Source organism: Drosophila virilis, chromosome X (genome assembly GCF_030788295.1).
Source record: "Drosophila virilis strain 15010-1051.87 chromosome X, Dvir_AGI_RSII-ME, whole genome shotgun sequence".
In the NCBI taxonomy this organism is placed as follows: Eukaryota; Metazoa; Arthropoda; class Insecta; order Diptera; family Drosophilidae; genus Drosophila; species Drosophila virilis.
Window position 1 is genome coordinate 27,286,263 of NC_091543.1, and position 15,754 is coordinate 27,302,016.

General features: G+C 41.7%; 2 protein-coding genes across 3 annotated transcripts in view; one reads left to right on the forward strand and one right to left on the reverse strand.

Moving 5' to 3' along the window:
- Positions 1-5,699: 5,699 nt before the first annotated feature.
- On the reverse strand, positions 5,700-9,994 carry LOC6632003 (allantoinase). The gene is made up of 4 exons (XM_002055059.4): positions 9,820-9,994; positions 7,511-7,718; positions 7,154-7,433; positions 5,700-6,624 (listed from the first exon to the last, which is right to left on the reverse strand). Exons 1-4 carry the CDS (start codon positions 9,923-9,925, stop codon positions 5,755-5,757), a joined length of 1,464 nt encoding a protein of 487 aa, XP_002055095.2. The 5' UTR covers positions 9,926-9,994; the 3' UTR covers positions 5,700-5,754.
- Positions 9,995-11,464: 1,470 nt separating this feature from the next.
- Positions 11,465-15,754, forward strand: part of kairos — a 54,335-nt gene continuing 50,045 nt past the window's right edge. Inside the window, exon 1 of one of the 2 annotated variants that reach the window (XM_015171010.3) lies at positions 11,465-11,856. The gene's annotated coding sequence lies outside the window, so the exon portion shown is untranslated. Of the gene's footprint in view, positions 11,857-14,527; positions 14,704-15,754 lie in introns of those variants that run through there. The other variant, XM_002055058.4, reaches the window with a different exon arrangement.

Consider the following 15,754-nt stretch of genomic DNA (forward strand, 5'->3'; position numbering starts at 1 on the left):
TCTGTCTGGCGCTCTCGCTCACGCCCGTTAGCTTGGGCGCCTACTCAGGCAAAGCAACACGACACATGTTTGAAATATATTTAAATGCCCAACGCAAAAGTCAAGTTCTACATACAAGCACATGTGCAAACTTGTGTTGGTCATTTACACTTGGACACAGAGGCACACAGGGGCACACAGAGGCACACAGAGGCACACAGAGGCAAGCACATACATGCTAAAAGAAAGAGAGCCACAATCACAACTGAGAACGCGGCGACGTTTTGTGCTGCTTTTATGTTTACGGCCGTGCCGTTATCGCTGCCAGCGCTGCGTACCGTACGTTATTGTTGTTCTCGTTATGACGTGCGGCGCAGCAGAGACGCGACGCAACGGTGACGTAGCTTGCCGACTTGCTTGCACACACAGACACTAAGCGCGCCTAACTCGCTCGCACATGCGTGCCAAATGGCAGCTGGCTGTCAAACACAAATCAGTTGCATACGTTCAGGCTGTCAATTAACGGTTGATTAGTTGGCAAAAAATTTGACCTGCGTCAACCGCAACACCGACTCACACACTTGCAGCGAATCGCATTGCTAACGGGAAGAGTAAATACCCTTTATTTGCAATCGATTGTACTTATAGAGTTATATTTGTAATAAAGTTGGTCGATTCGGAGAGGCATGTGTAAATGTCAATATCATGAAAAACAAAAAAGTTTTTCAGGCATGCATTCAATATTTGACCGACCATTCCGCTGACATTTATATGATTTAAAGTTCAAGTCCGGCCGACAGCGACACATGTGTTGTCAGCGACAAAAAACTCGCATAGAATATATATGCTTTATGATGTGGCCATCTACTATATGCGTTACGCATGTCATGACATAAGTGTAATACCCTGTGAAAGGGTTGGTGAAAAAAAAGTGCCCTGCCGACCGCAAACCACGAAGCTAAGTTTCCAATATGACAACTTGGCGTATGCGTAATATAACAATCACAGGCATCGCATACACGCCCTGTTACGCTCACCTTTATGTAAGCAAGCTGACTGCTGCTTCAGTTGACAAAGATACATTGAGCATTTGGCGGAGACGCGTTTATACATGGCTCATGTGGCGTATACTTTATACACGTTGCACATATTACGCATACGCCGTGTGTTGCGTGTTATGCATAACGTGGCGTGAGCAGCTGACAGCGCCAGCCGCAGCACCAACGTCCGCCAAGCCGAGTCCTACTTTCTCACCGCCAACGAATCGACCCCGCCCCCACCTCAATTTCGCCCATCCACCATTTACTGCTCAGCTGCGGCAGTAATGTGATTTGAAAGTGAACTGCTTCGGGCATTTATTAAATAAGAAATGCGCGTCAAGCACTGTACGTAATACATTTATAACCGAAAGCTGGCATCAGCGTCAAGTCCCAAGACCCAACCACCCGCTGGCCAGCGCCCACGCATTTATCAGGTTGACATGGCATGGACATCCATGATGGCCTGACGTATGCCGCCTACCTGCCCAAACAAACCTGCTAACCCGGAGTGGAATCAGCACCAGACCCGGCGGCGCAGGGTAACCAGAACAGCAGCTCAACGGCAGTGTACGACTGCGACTATACCCTTTTTCTAGTCTTGAATGTATAAGCTGGGTTTGGTAATTAATTATAATTAATAACTAAAGGAGGTTAATTACTTTTCATCTTTGAGGACACTTTTAAATAATTGCTTAAAAGCAGAGATTTTCATTTATTTAAATTAATTTGAAATGACAATTAACATCAAAAGTCACTTAAGTGAGTAATATTATAATTAATTAAAAGCTGAGCAGAGCCTCAGCTCTCTATATATATTGTAGATCTATATATTTGGTTATCTTTTGGTTCGATTTATAATAAAGTCTTCCATGCCCTTCTCTATTCAAGGGTAACAGAGTGTCAACAACTGCCGGATAATCAACTTCTGTGTGTGTGTGTGTGTGTGTTACGTGCAGGAAGTGAGGTATTTATTAAATAAAAATTGTGTGCCGCACAGTTCAGTGTAGGGCTCCAGCTGTGCCTGTGTGTGTGTGACAGTTATATGTGCACAAATACACATGAAACAAGTAAGAGGTTCTAGTCGGGAGCTCCCGACCAGATGATACCCTGGACCCTCTTCTTCTAACTTCGAATGCATATATATATATTCCGCTCGGAGCTATTACCCGAGATATTATGTCGTTTTGGAACGTCATATCTCCTCGCGGAGTTATGTCGTTTTGGAACGTCATATCTCCGCGCGGAGCTTGTACCCGAGATATTATGTCGTTTTGGAACGTCATATCTCCGCGCGGACCTATTTCCCGAGATATTATGTCGTTTTGGAACGTCATATCTCCGCGCGGAGCTATTTCCCGAGATATTATGTCGTTTTGGAACGTCATATCTCCGCGCGGAGCTATTATCCGAGATATTATGTCGTTTTGGAACGTCATATCTCCGCGCGGAGTTATGTCGTTTTGGAACGTCATATCTCCGCGCGGAGTTATGTCGTTTTGGAACGTCATATCTCCGCGCGGAGCTATGTAGTTTTGGAACGTCATATCTCCGCGCGGACCTATTATCCGAGATATTATGTCGTTTTGGAACGTCATATCTCCGCGCGGAGCTATGTCGTTTTGGAACGTCATATCTCCGCGCGGAGCTATTACCCGAGATATTATGTCGTTTTGGAACGTCATATCTCCACGCGGAGCTATTACCCGAGATATTATGTCGTTTTGGAACGTCATATCTCCTCGCGGAGTTATGTCGTTTTGGAACGTCATATCTCCGCTCGGAGCTAATTCCCGAGATATTATGTCGTTTTGGAACGTCATATCTCTGCGTGGAGTTATGTCGTTTTGGAACGTCATATCTCCACGCGGAGCTAATTCCCGAGATATTATGTCGTTTTGGAACGTCATATCTCCGCGCGGAGTTATGTCGTTTTGGAACGTCATATCTCCGCGCGGAGCTATTTCCCGAGATATTATGTCGTTTTGGAACGTCATATCTCCGCGCGGAGTTATGTCGTTTTGGAACGTCATATCTCCGCGCGGAGCTAATTCCCGAGATATTATGTCGTTTTGGAACGTCGTATCTCCACGCGGAGTTATGTCGTTTTGGAACGTCATATCTCGGCGCGGAGCTTTAACCCGAGATATTATGTCGTTTTGGAATGTCATATCTCCGCGCGGAGCTATTTCCCGAGATATTATGTCGTTTTGGAACGTCATATCTCCGCGCGGAGCTATTACCCGAGATATTATGTCGTTTTGGAACGTCATATCTCCGCGCGGACCTATTTCCCGAGATATTATGTCGTTATGGAACGTCATATCTCCGCGCGGAGTTATGTCGTTTTGGAACGTCATATCTCCGCGCGGAGTTATGTCAATTTGGAACGTCATATCTCCGCGCGGAGCTATTTCCCGAGATATTATGTCGTTTTGGAACGTCATATCTCCGCGCGGAGTTATGTCGTTTTGGAACGTCATATCTCCGCGCGGAGCTATTTCCCGAGATATTATGTCGCTTTGGAACGTCATATCTCCGCGCGGAGTTATGTCGTTTTGGAACGTCATATCTCCGCGCGGAGCTATTACCCGAGATATTATGTCGCTTTGGAACGTCATATCTCCGCGCGGAGCTATTATCCGAGATATTAAAAGTAAATCATCGAAAAAGTTTCGGTTTTCGGTTTTTGGGTCAAAATTTTGAATGAAGCACTTATGATAAAAAAAAGAACTTAAATAGCAAAATAGAAAAAAGTCGCAATAACCATGCTATTAAAACGCGAAGCAGACGCGCATGAATGTGTGTTTGTACATACAGAAATTCTTAAAGATGCTCTATTCAATTGCGCAGTTGTATATAACTTTGGTTTTTTTTAACCGATCTTTATGAAATTTTCTACAGTATATCTTATTGAATCATATAATATTTGTGTATACTCAAAAAGTCAATTGCATTTACATTTATGGGGTCGGAGATACTTCCTTCTGCCTGTTATATACATTTGGATTTTGCACTAATACAATATACCCTTATACTTATTTTTAATGGATGCAGGGTATAAAAAGCCAGCAGGCGGCGGCCCACAGTCAGATACCTTCACAAAGAAATCAAAGCTAGTGCATAAGCCCCCTGACTGTGCATTCTGCAGCGGGGATCGGCAGGGAGGGGATTTGGTTAACATAATAAAAACCAACTCTTTGGTCAAACTAAACTCTCAACTTTATAAAATGCGCTGTTTATGCTGTGTATGTTGCCTAGCATAGATATTATGTTATTGCCATTGTGCACTTCTTAGAATTCGTAAAATTTTCAATTACGTTTTTCGATCGGGCAGTAAAAATTTATTTACTCCTTTTTTTTTTTTTTTACCTATCCGTAACGTTTTCGTGGGCGTCAAAGGACCTTTTCTTTTTTACATGTTATTGCTTATACTCAGCACGTTTTGGTCACGTTTATGCCGTGAATATTGCATAAGATTTTCTGGTAAACTATATATTATTAAATATATTTTATTCTCTTACCGCATGCAATACATTAAGTTATTTACAAAAAGACCAAAATGATGTCAAAACGAATAAAATACCCTTGCTTATACCCTTGCATATGCGTGCAGAATTGGGAAACTGAAAAGTTTTCCATAAAAATACTCATTTTAATCTGTCATTGTTTCTATAGACCTTTTGATCCGATACTCTGGTGCTGATAAGATATTGAGGAGTGGAGCTCGTTATTGCCAGTCGATAAAAGTTGATATCGAATCTATTTTTTAAGCGAATCTCGTTGCCTTAAGACTTCAAGTCCACACATTTCACATGTGACTTCTAGTACAATACACAAAGCAATTCTAATTAATTTTAAAGAGCATGCTGCATTCGGTGCTGTTAGCAGAAGGTTCAGGGTATACCCTACTCAGGCACTTAAGAGTATTTCCGACTACTGCTTAAGAGGGGAAGTCTTCAGGTGGGAAGCCTAGCTGAAGAACAAACTCAATAATAATTTAAGAAAGTATAATGAATAGGTTTTTGTTAATGAAATCAGGCTAAATAACGCTTATGAAATAACGTTGACATGGATATGTATATTATTTAATATCGGATATCGGGATGCGATGCTTCTCTCTGATTGCAAAAATAGTTAACTATCTCAATAACTAGAGCCGCTGTCCAGATCCCTTACAAGGCAAGTGTTGAGATAATGTTTATACAGGTCTTGGGCAAAGAAAACATTTTGACTGGGGCTCATTTGTGATTTGATTATCACGCATAGTCGCCATGCATAAACCAGGCCATGAGTACACATGCCACGCGCACACACATGTGCGTTCCGCTCTAGATGGCATCCGCTTGGGTAAACAAGTCTGGTGCAAAAATTGAGTTGACGCCTGGCAAAAGCAAACTTAAGCTGTCATACACATGCACAGCGGGTAGGTGGTAGAGTTTAGGGGCTAGTGTGTGTAGGGTATAGGAGCAGAGGCGTGTGTGGGTCTTTGCACAACGTTGCCATGCGACAACTTGTTGCACGACTCATAAAAGAGTCGACGAACAGCTGAAGGAGGCGGACAAGCAACCAGCCGCAGCGGGGCTCGTATTTGGTCTGATGATTACGCCGACAGCAACAGAACTTGCCACCCATGCGCCCACTCAAAAGCAACAAACAAACAAAAAAAAAAAAAAGGGAAAAAGAGAAGATATTTATTTGGTCCAATCGCAATTTGTTTAATTAACAAAGTTTAGCTTCACAGGCGAACAAACTTGACTAGCTTACGACTGCTCTTGCGCAGCAGAACCTTGCCCAGCGGCTGTCCGAATCCCTCGTACTGCTGATAGACATGTAGGCCGCGCACCACCGTGGCATGCACCACACCGCTCAGCCTCTGGCCGGCATAGGGCGTCGACGATTTGTGGGCAGCGAACAGATCCTCGGACGTGACGGTGAACTGCTCATCGGGCTGCCAGATGCAAAAGTCGGCATCGTAGCCCTCGGCAATGCGACCCTTGAAACTGGACAGGCCGCAGAGCTGCGCCGGCTGCCAGCACATTAGGCGATGCACCTCGGCTATGCTTAGTGGCTGTTTCTCCTGCTGGCCGCGCGTCCACACCACGGGCAGGCTCAGCTGCAGCGAACTGATGCCCGGCCAGGCGTTCATGAAATTGCCACGCCCGCGTCCATAGGTCAGACAACGGGCGCCGGGCGTGGCCGAGGAGTGATCGCTGGCGATCAGCTGTAGCGCGGCGTCCGGTTGCCGCAACGCCTGCCACAACAGCGCCTGATTGGCGCGCTCTCTGATGGGTGGCCAGGTCTTGAACTCGGTGCCGCAATCGGGCACCTCTTCCGCACTGAGCGCCACATAATGTGGACACGTCTCCGCCGTCAGCTGTGTGCCCGCCTGTCGCCGGCTCGCTGCCAGCACGGGCAGCGCCTCGGCGCAGCACAGATTCATAATGTGATAGCGTTGCTCTGGATGCTGTGCGGCCACACGGCAGATTAGCTCCACCGCCGAAAGCTCCATGCTGGCGGGTCGTGTGCGCAGAAAATTCGCATAACATTTGCACGAGTCGTCATCCGGGAGCACCAGGGCCTCACTGTTTGGCAGCTCGGCGTGGAACTGTAAGGACAAATACATTTCATCTGATTTGGTAGATATTTATGCATATATATGTATATATATATAGCTGTATCAAGGCTGCAAACCATCGGAATTCACATTTGGTTTTGAATAATGTTCCGAAGTGCAAGACTATTCTGCGTGGGAGTGGTAGTCAGAGCGGTTGGTCAGAGCGAAAGGATTGTGAAGTGTTGAAATAAAGATAAAAAAAAATGAGGAAAGACGAGCTACTTATCGATGATTTAATCTGCGTGTACTATACGAGAGTCTATATACCCATTTTGGCTTCTATAACTATTATTATTATATTATTTGACGATCTACGTTTAAAATTGAAATATTTAGATTCAGCTGACAGACAGCCAAAGATACAGACATGGCTAGATTGAGTCAGCTGGGATCGGAGAAGGCTCCTTCTGCTTGTTATAGACATTGGCACAAGGCTTGAGGCTTGAGGAAGTTGATTTACGATCCGTAAATCGAATCATTATAATTCGTTAGTAGTAGTTGTACACATATAAGTAGCTACCGCTATAACCGCATCCGTTTCGTGCTCCTTGTTTAGCTGGTTGAGCGCCTCGACGAGCTGGGCCTCGTTGATCGCTGCGAATTCCTCGCCGACAGGCGGTGCACTGCCATAGAGTGTGCACTGTAGTCCCACCACGCCGGCCGCGAGCTGCGGCGCCAGCTGATCAATGTTGCCGGGCACCAGACCGCCCCAGAAGCCCACATCCACGTAAATTTTGCCGCGTGCCGTGCTGGTTTTTGCTTTGAGCGCCTGCACGTTTACTGTGGTAGGCGTGGCATTGCTGCGGGCGTTTAACTGTAGATAGGCTTGTAGGAGCTCTAGCAGCCAGGCGCTAGCCACAATCTGGCAGTTACTCACGTGGGCCGATTGATGATGGTGGTGAAACCGCCAGCGGCTGCCGCCTTAGTCGCCGACACAAATCCCTCCCAGTCTGTGCGGCCTGGCTCGCTGATGTGCACATTCGTATCAATTAGACCCGGCATCAGCAGAAGATCCCCAAAATCATAGACAGCTTCCGATTCCGTATTATATAGATAGGTGTTCACCTCTTGCGCTGTGCGTAGGACTGAAAGCAAATGTAACATGAACATGAGATAGAGCGAGACAGAGAGAGGGCCTAAAGAGTTTTTCAATTTAATGTAATATACAACATTCCGATATTTCCCAATCAATATTCAATATATAGTATAAGCAATTAGTTTTTTCAATCTGCAGAATTTGAACATTTGTCTAACATTATTTCAAAACAGATTCGTGGAAGATCTAATTTCTCAAAATGCCAAATTCTTAGTACTTTTTGCTTGGCATCGAATTGATTTATGAATTTTCAGAATCCTTTAAGAAATTCTATTCATTTAACACAATTTTATGCAATCTTTACATTTTGGCAAAAACAAAAATTTGCAATTAGTTTTGTGTTTCTTTTTTTTTCCCTGAAATATGTACGTCAGTCTAGAGGGGTTTTCCCCTCATTGTGGCTACAAGTAATATTTACTTGTCAGAGAAATTGGAATTGGTTTTTATATTGTGAATTTTCAATGCAAATGGACGAGTTTGGCAAACAATATTTGCTATTGGCACAACCAAATATTTCACTTTAATGCATTAGGATAAAAGCTGTAGGTAAGCTTTATGCGTTTTTTCATTCATGCAGTTTTTTATTTCGATTTTTTATGCATCACTTTATTACATTTTTGTTTTAACTGCACTGTATTTACTTTACTTTCAATCTGGAGTGCATACCTCTTGTTTTGTTTGTTTCATAAACTGTGCATGAATGTGCATAAACGATCAATTTGTGATTTAATCAAATAGACTACTCTTTTATTTGAATAGAGGCTGCAGATATATGTACATTAAATCAATGTCTGGAGCGCATTTAATTTTTATCGACTTAAAACTGAACAAATTCAAATAGATGAACTTAAGACAGTACAACACTAGCTATCTATTATATGTTTTATTTTATTTTTAATAATAATAAGAGCCAAGTTTGTGATTATCCCTTTAAATATAACCTGTTTCACCCGTTTCAAGCATTCATAAAGTTCTTATGTAGTTTTAAGCCGATTGGACGAAACGTAAACTTCGCTCAAAAAGCTTTGGTCCACAATTTCCTTCGAGGAAGCTTGGATTCTGCAAAAAGTGTGAAACAAGTCACAAGTAATTTTTTCATAAAGAACTTTAGAAATGATTGAAACGGGAAACCTTACCCACCAAATCTTTGACTCTCATTTTCGCAAAGAAAAAATGAATTTTCCGAAAAGCGTGAAACACTCCTCAAATGAATTTGCGCCTTGTCAGTCAGTCAGTCAGTCAGTCAGTCAGTCAGTCTATCAATCAGTCAGTCAGTTATTCAGTCTGTAAGTCAGTCAGTCAGTCAATCAGTCAATCAGGACAAACAGTTATATCTAGAGATTACTTGTTACAATATTAAAGCTGTTTTGTGGATGCATCAATAACCTAATGATTCTCTATACTTATAAATCTTGCATCATGCGCTTTATTTTATAAACAAAGTAGCATATTCAAAATTGAATATTTTCACCAAAGCTTATATTTAAAAATATCAATATTGTGTATACCTTACGAACGCCTATAATCTAAATTTGCTGTACAACTCATGTAAGTCCCAAGATACGGTCAAAAACTTAAATTAAAAAGCTCTTGGGCTATCGACAACGTGGAGTGAACTGATTTTGCTCGGAAAGTTAAGTTAATCTTTAAGATCAATGTGTTACGAAAGAAGAGGACAGGACTGACGTTGCTGGAGTGTGTAGTTCCATTAGGGTTAAACACACAGAGAATGAACTGATGCTTTGCTTTCGTTCCGCTACTTCATGCCTTACAATTCGCAACCAGTTTAAGCATTGGGCGAGTGTCACTTTCTTTGCGAGACTGGAGTCGAAAGCATTCGCACTGGAAGTGAACGAAACGCATAATATATAGATTCTATTCACGAGCTGCTGCTATAAACACAAACAATTTTAGCTCTCTCTCTGTCTCTCTCTCTCTGCTTGCCCACTCTCTATAGCTTTTTGGCAGTCAAGAGAAACCTAAAATTAAATAAAACCAAACAAGTGTCATACTTAACACAGTGTATAAATAAGTATTTTTTCCACCTTATAATGGGCAAAAGGTTGCGAGATTGAGCCCCATCCTCTTACCGCGTCTGATGATGCCGCCCGTGTCCACAATGATGCCACCGTTGAGGGGCAACTCGTGGCTGCCATCGCCCAAATAAATGCGCCGGCTAAGGAACAGTAAATCCATAAAAAGATCTTCTCTAAACGAAAGTCAAAAGACAACTGAAAATTTGAACAACTTGTCGGTTTATTTCTGTACGAAATGCAGAGATCACAACAATGGAGATTATTTTTTGCTCATGCACTCACCTAATGCCAAACACTCTCATTCCCTCTTTCTTGTTCTCTTGTTCTCGGTTCATTTGCATAAAATAATTAGAAGCAAAGCGCTGGCAAAAAATTAGAGAAGAGAAAGCAACAACAATTCAATTGTGGCCAAAATTTGGCCTTATCAAATCTCAAGTGCATGTGTGAGTGTGCTTACAGCTTTTTATGCTTTTCATACCCTGTACAAATTGAAATTCACTCAAAAGGGTAGAATGGTTTGTGTCAGTGAGTGTAACAAGCAAAAGAAAGCAATTGCGATTGTCTTCCTCTCTGTCCGTCCGTCTGCCTGGGCGTATGTAGGAAAGTGCCTAACTCAGGAACTATTTGAATATTGGCCTCTCAAGACATATCATGGATGGCTCAAAAAGAAAGCTTTTTCCACAGCATCGGGCTAAGGAAAGCAGCAGCACAAGCGTTGTGTGCCAGCGCGGTGTTTCTATGCGTTTATGCGTGCGTGCGTGTGTGTGCATGTGTGAGTATGTGTGTGTATCTGTAGAAAGAAGCAAGAATATTTTTAACGGCAGCTCGGCGCTGTGGGTTCAGGGTATCTTATAGTCGGGCACTCACGGCCAGAGTACTATTAGTTGTATTTTGTTGGTTTTTAAGTTTTTTGACTGCTTTGGCTGAGGCATGCTTAAGCTGGTGGCGCCACCCAGCGGAAGCTTTTTGGCTATTTGGCCAAATTGTGCTTTCTTCTTTTTTTTGTTGTTTAGTTTTTGTTGCTCGTGTACAGCTGAGCTGGAAAAAAAATGAAGGTAAAGCAAAACTGAAACCGAAAACGATTCGCATAGAGCGAATACACAAAATACGAATGTCCGTGTGTGTGTGTGTGTGTGTGTGTGTCTGTATGTGGGCGTGTGGGCGTGTGTGCGTGTGTGCGTGCGCGCTTTGCCGAATGCACAAAGCCAAAGCCGAATGGCCAAATGTAGTTCCACTTGTTGTTGCTGGCGCCGCCGCCGCTTAGGGCTCGACGTTGTCGGCACTGTTGCGTCTCTGCTGGCAGATACACACGCACAGGATACGACCATGTCCTTAACACCAACACTAGCATGCTGATGAGGCTGCAGCAATTGCGCGCCGCCGCCGCCGGCCCCCATCACAGGCCGTGCCCAGCCCGTGTCATCAAACTGAAATTGAAGCGATTTGAGTTCGAGACGCCATCTCCGAGCCGCTGTCTTCTCGTGCCCCTCATTGTCGTCGCTGTCGCCTCGTTCGGCCTCGTCTGCGTCCTCGTACTCGCACTTCGTCCTCGTCCTTGCCCTCATGCTCATCCTCAACTTCGCCCTCGTCCACATCCTCGTCAGTCCCGTCGTTTGGCATCGTCCTCGCCATCGTCGGCCGACTCGTTGGCTCGTCTCGCCGTGGCCATCGTTGGTCGCGTCATTCTCGTGCTCATCGTCGTCGCTGCTGGCCACAGAAACCAGAGTTGGCGCTGCCGTGCAGCATATTCAACACTTCACTCCGCTTCGAGCAGCCTCGCGACAACCAGTTGAAATTTTTCGTTAGGAGCAGAATCCAAGAATCAAACACTCAAACACACACACACAACCGTACACACTAAATCAAATCACAAAACAAAAAAAAAAAAAAAAAATATTAACAAAAAATAAAGAAAAAAATTCAAATCTTAACGTAAAGTTAATTAATATAATTAATTGAATTATTTCAAAAGAATTACAACATTTTTTTTTCCCGCACAAAAGCAACACAACATTTTCCAAGTCGACTTTTCCAGTGTGCAATTTGAGTTTGAGTTTAACGGTTAATCTCGCAGTGAATTGAAATCTAACGGTGAGCGCAAAATTTTCAAATTGCATTATTTTTTTTTAAATGTGTTAAGATACGTTTTTTTTTTGGATTTTTTTTTTTAATGCTGGCAAAGCAATAAATTAAGCGAACGCATAAATACTATGCCAAGTGATAAAAGCAAATAAATCAAATTGATAAATGCAACAGAAAAGCAAAAGAAGAATGAAAAAAAAAACCTAAAAAATTCAAAGATTTGATTTATATGGGATTGAGGACATACTTTTTAAGAGCATTTTTTTTTAAAGCTGTGAATTGTAAACGTAATACAAATACAAAAAGCATGTGTATTTTCTCACTTTGATATTAAATAATATTATTATTGATGCTGTTTTTTAAAGAAATATTTAAATTTTAGGCTTTCACTTGATGTTCGTTTCGATTTAATTCATTGTCCACAGTTTAGGGCTCAGAAATTTGTATGCTTTACTAAGAAATTTACAGAGAAATTTAGGAGCTATGCACCTCTTCCGATTTGTGAATCTCTTGATCTTTTGATCCTATTTCGATACGCAATGTATTCCTACTATAAATATATATTTCAATAGGAAAAAGCAAAAGAATTGAGTCAAACAAATGGTTAACTGCATAGTTGGGCAGCTCTCTTAAAGACTTCCTTGAAAAGGAGTTCATCCTGTTGTTAAAGCTGAACATATCCTAAATAATTCTACCTAGTTAAGCATTCACATAGTTACAAAATGTGTACCCAACTTTTTCGTCTGTGGCTGGGGCTTTTGTCTAATTAGGCTGGGCTTGAAGTTTGTATCCTTGTTGTTCGGCTGCCAAAAAACTTTCTCATAGGGACAGCTCATCTGGAATCCATCCGGGCTTGTCATGCTTCTGCATGCTTTTGCATTTGGCATAATTATTGAAATTGTATTCTTAATGAATGCAACCATTTTTGTGAAAATAAATACCTTACCTCACAATTTTTCGTATTTCGAATTTTTTATTCCATATTCGATACTTAATCAACGCAACAATTTTTTCTTTTACTATCATATCGGATTTCTCGGTAAATACTTTGTACAGTTTTTATTCTGAAATACCGTCAACTATATTTTTTATATGCCTAATTAGGGTAAAAATGTTTCTTTTGCTCTGATTTTTGTTTGACAGCAAATACTTGGCATAGTTTTGCTACTGAAATACCGTGCAATATTTGATTTATTCAATTAAAGCAATTGACGCGAAATTCCAAACGATTTTTTTTTTGTTCATCATTAATGAGTGCAGGAATTTTTTTCATAATTATCTTCATTAACGTAGAAATTGATTTTTACTAATTGCAAAGGCTCCCAGAAGAAAATAAATAATATTTACATGCAAATGATGAAAAGTGAACGAAATTAAAATTAATTGCAACAAAAGTCAATTTAGTTTTGAGTTCTTTGCAAATTAATCGCTTTCACATATACGGCAGCATTTTGCGGTGTTTTTTTTTTTCTTTCATCTTTTTCAATTGGAATGCAAAAGAGCTTCTGACTGGTAGGATTTGGGCAGCTGGTTTTTCACCTCCATGAACTTAGGCTTTGGCTTGAGCCTCTATTTCCCATTTGTTTTTATTTTTCAAAATTTTAGTGAAGCAAGCCAACTTTTCTTTTCTAATGCAGCCCGCTTGGCTGAGAGTGTTGCAAGTCGTAGATATTTTCATATACAAGATGCGGGCTTAATTAGATTTCTACCTAAAAATTGGCATCTACGAAATATGGTTAGATGCCAGGGTTCGTGCCAAGGTTGTTTGAACTTTAGGGTTCGATATGCCTTAAAAAGTTTTGTATAGAGAGAGTTTCGGCTCGAATGCTTTCAGGGCAATTGATGTGTTTTAAGAAGCGGTTTCCAGTTAAAGCTTTGAGAACAATGCCGCAGCCTGGATTGAAACACGATCTTTGCTTCCTTCGAACCGAAACTAAAGTGAAAGTTAAATACGGAACGGGCTCTGTTAATTTTGGCTTACCGCATGGCCGAACAGTTTCATGGCTAAGAAAATATATTAAAAAAAAAAACACAATTATTAAAAATATTCTGCAAGGGAAAAGTTGAAGGACAGACGAAATGTGCAGCTGGCAAAGTAAAATTTGAATTTGTTCAAATGAAAATTGGGCTGTGTGTTATTTCGCTGATAAGCTCCAAGACTTATAGTTGTTATAATTATTTTTTTTTTTAATTTATTTTTTGTTTGAAATGAAATCGCGGATTAATTGTTTGCCGAATTGAAACTTATTTTGCCCTTAGCTTCGCCACATGCACAATAAATGGTATTTTATTGCGCTGCCAAAAAGTATGAAATACTCACATAAGCTCATAACAGTGTGTGCGTGTGTGTGCGTGCGTGCGTGTGCGAATGTATGTGCAAGTGGTCGAAAGTGATTTATAAACGATTTAATGCGTTGCTGCTGTTGTCGCTTTCATTGTTGTTGTTGCCGTTGGCAGCTGTTGCAGAGGTTGCTGCGGCTGCGGCTGCCGCTGCGGCGGCTGCTGCTGCTGCTGCTGCTGCTGTTGTGATTTACCATAAAATTAATTGCCTGTTAAACATTTTGCAACATTTTGAAAGTACCCAAAAGCCAATTGACTGGGCTTCGGGCTGCATGGTAAATACATTTTACAAGCCAGGCAAAAAATAAATAATAATACAAACAAAAAAAAAAAAAAAGGCAACAACAGAAGCTGAACCTGAACGTCACCAGCAGCAGCATCGCATATAAATAATAATAAACAAAAATAAAAGCAGCGTAAAGTAATAAAAATAAAGAAAACCGAAAACAGAAAACAGAAAAGAGAAAGAGAAAGGGCAAAGCTGCGCACGGCCAGGCAAGGAAGCCAAAGTGTCAAGTAAGCAAACATTTAATTTTGATTTATTATTAATTTTCACGCAGCACGCACACAAATAGACGAGCCTCTAAACAAGTTGCCGCCCCAGAGCCAACAGTCCCCTCTCTCCACACACCAGCAGGGGGGGCAGGGCAGGGGGTGTAGTCTCGTTTAAAACCATAATAGCTTTATGTTTATTTTGTTTTGTTTGCTTTTGGTTTGTTTGTTTTTTTTTTTTTTGTATTTTTGCATTCGTGTTTTTGTTCTTATTTTTTATGCACATTTTTAATGCCAAAAAGCCAGAAATAGATGGAGGCTTAAAAGCAGGCACAAAATTATTGTAATTACTATTTTCCATTAGTTCCGAATTTGGCAACAACAACTCAAACAGGAAGCCCAACAAAAGCACACACATGCACAAACTCGCCAGCCAAGAGACAAAAAGTGTAGCATATAAAAAGGGGCAACAACAACAGCAACAAAAAAAAAAAAAAACAAGCGAAACAAAATGAAAGTGGCGCAAAGTTGTGCAAAAACGTGCGTTTATTTGCGTAAAAACTTGCCATGCTTCACTTCTGCTCCCGCCCCTCTCTCTCACACACACACACACAGTGTGCTCAAGCCCGCCCCCTTGCAGCCGCTGCCTTTATTGCCCCTGCCCTAGGATTTGGTGTGCGCATTTTGTAGGATTTTTTGTTTGTGCCATAGATAAGGGGCGTGCGCGGGTGCGTTACTTGAGCCTCTCTACCTACACCCCCTCACCCCCTAACCCCCTCACACCAGCACTCTATCTCCGTCTCTCTCTTTGCCACTCGCTCTCTAGTGTATGTGTGGCTTAAATTTTGGTTGCTAGAAAAAAAGTTTTAATCCCGCTTTTGTATCTCTCTCAGGCGGACAGCTATACAGAATCGCCCAACAAGTTTTGCCTCTTGGCTGGCTGCCTTTTATCGCTGTTGCTTTTTTCTTTTGTTTTTGTTTTTTTTTTTTTCTGTTTTAATGTTTATTTTTGTTATCGTCATTGTCGTCTTTGCCGTTGTCTCTTTCTCTTTGTCTTGGCATTCCTTTTAATGAT

Coding starts and splice junctions, on each gene's coding strand:
- LOC6632003 (XM_002055059.4), bottom strand. CDS start 9,925: ATGGATTTACTGTTCCTTAGCCGGCGCATTTATTTGGGCGATGGCAGC. Junction 7,434..7,510: donor ACCATCATCAATCGGCCCAC/GTGAGTAACTGC, acceptor AAACGCCCGCAG/CAATGCCACGCCTACCACAG. Junction 6,625..7,153: donor AAACGGATGCGGTTATAGCG/GTAGCTACTTAT, acceptor TTGTCCTTACAG/TTCCACGCCGAGCTGCCAAA.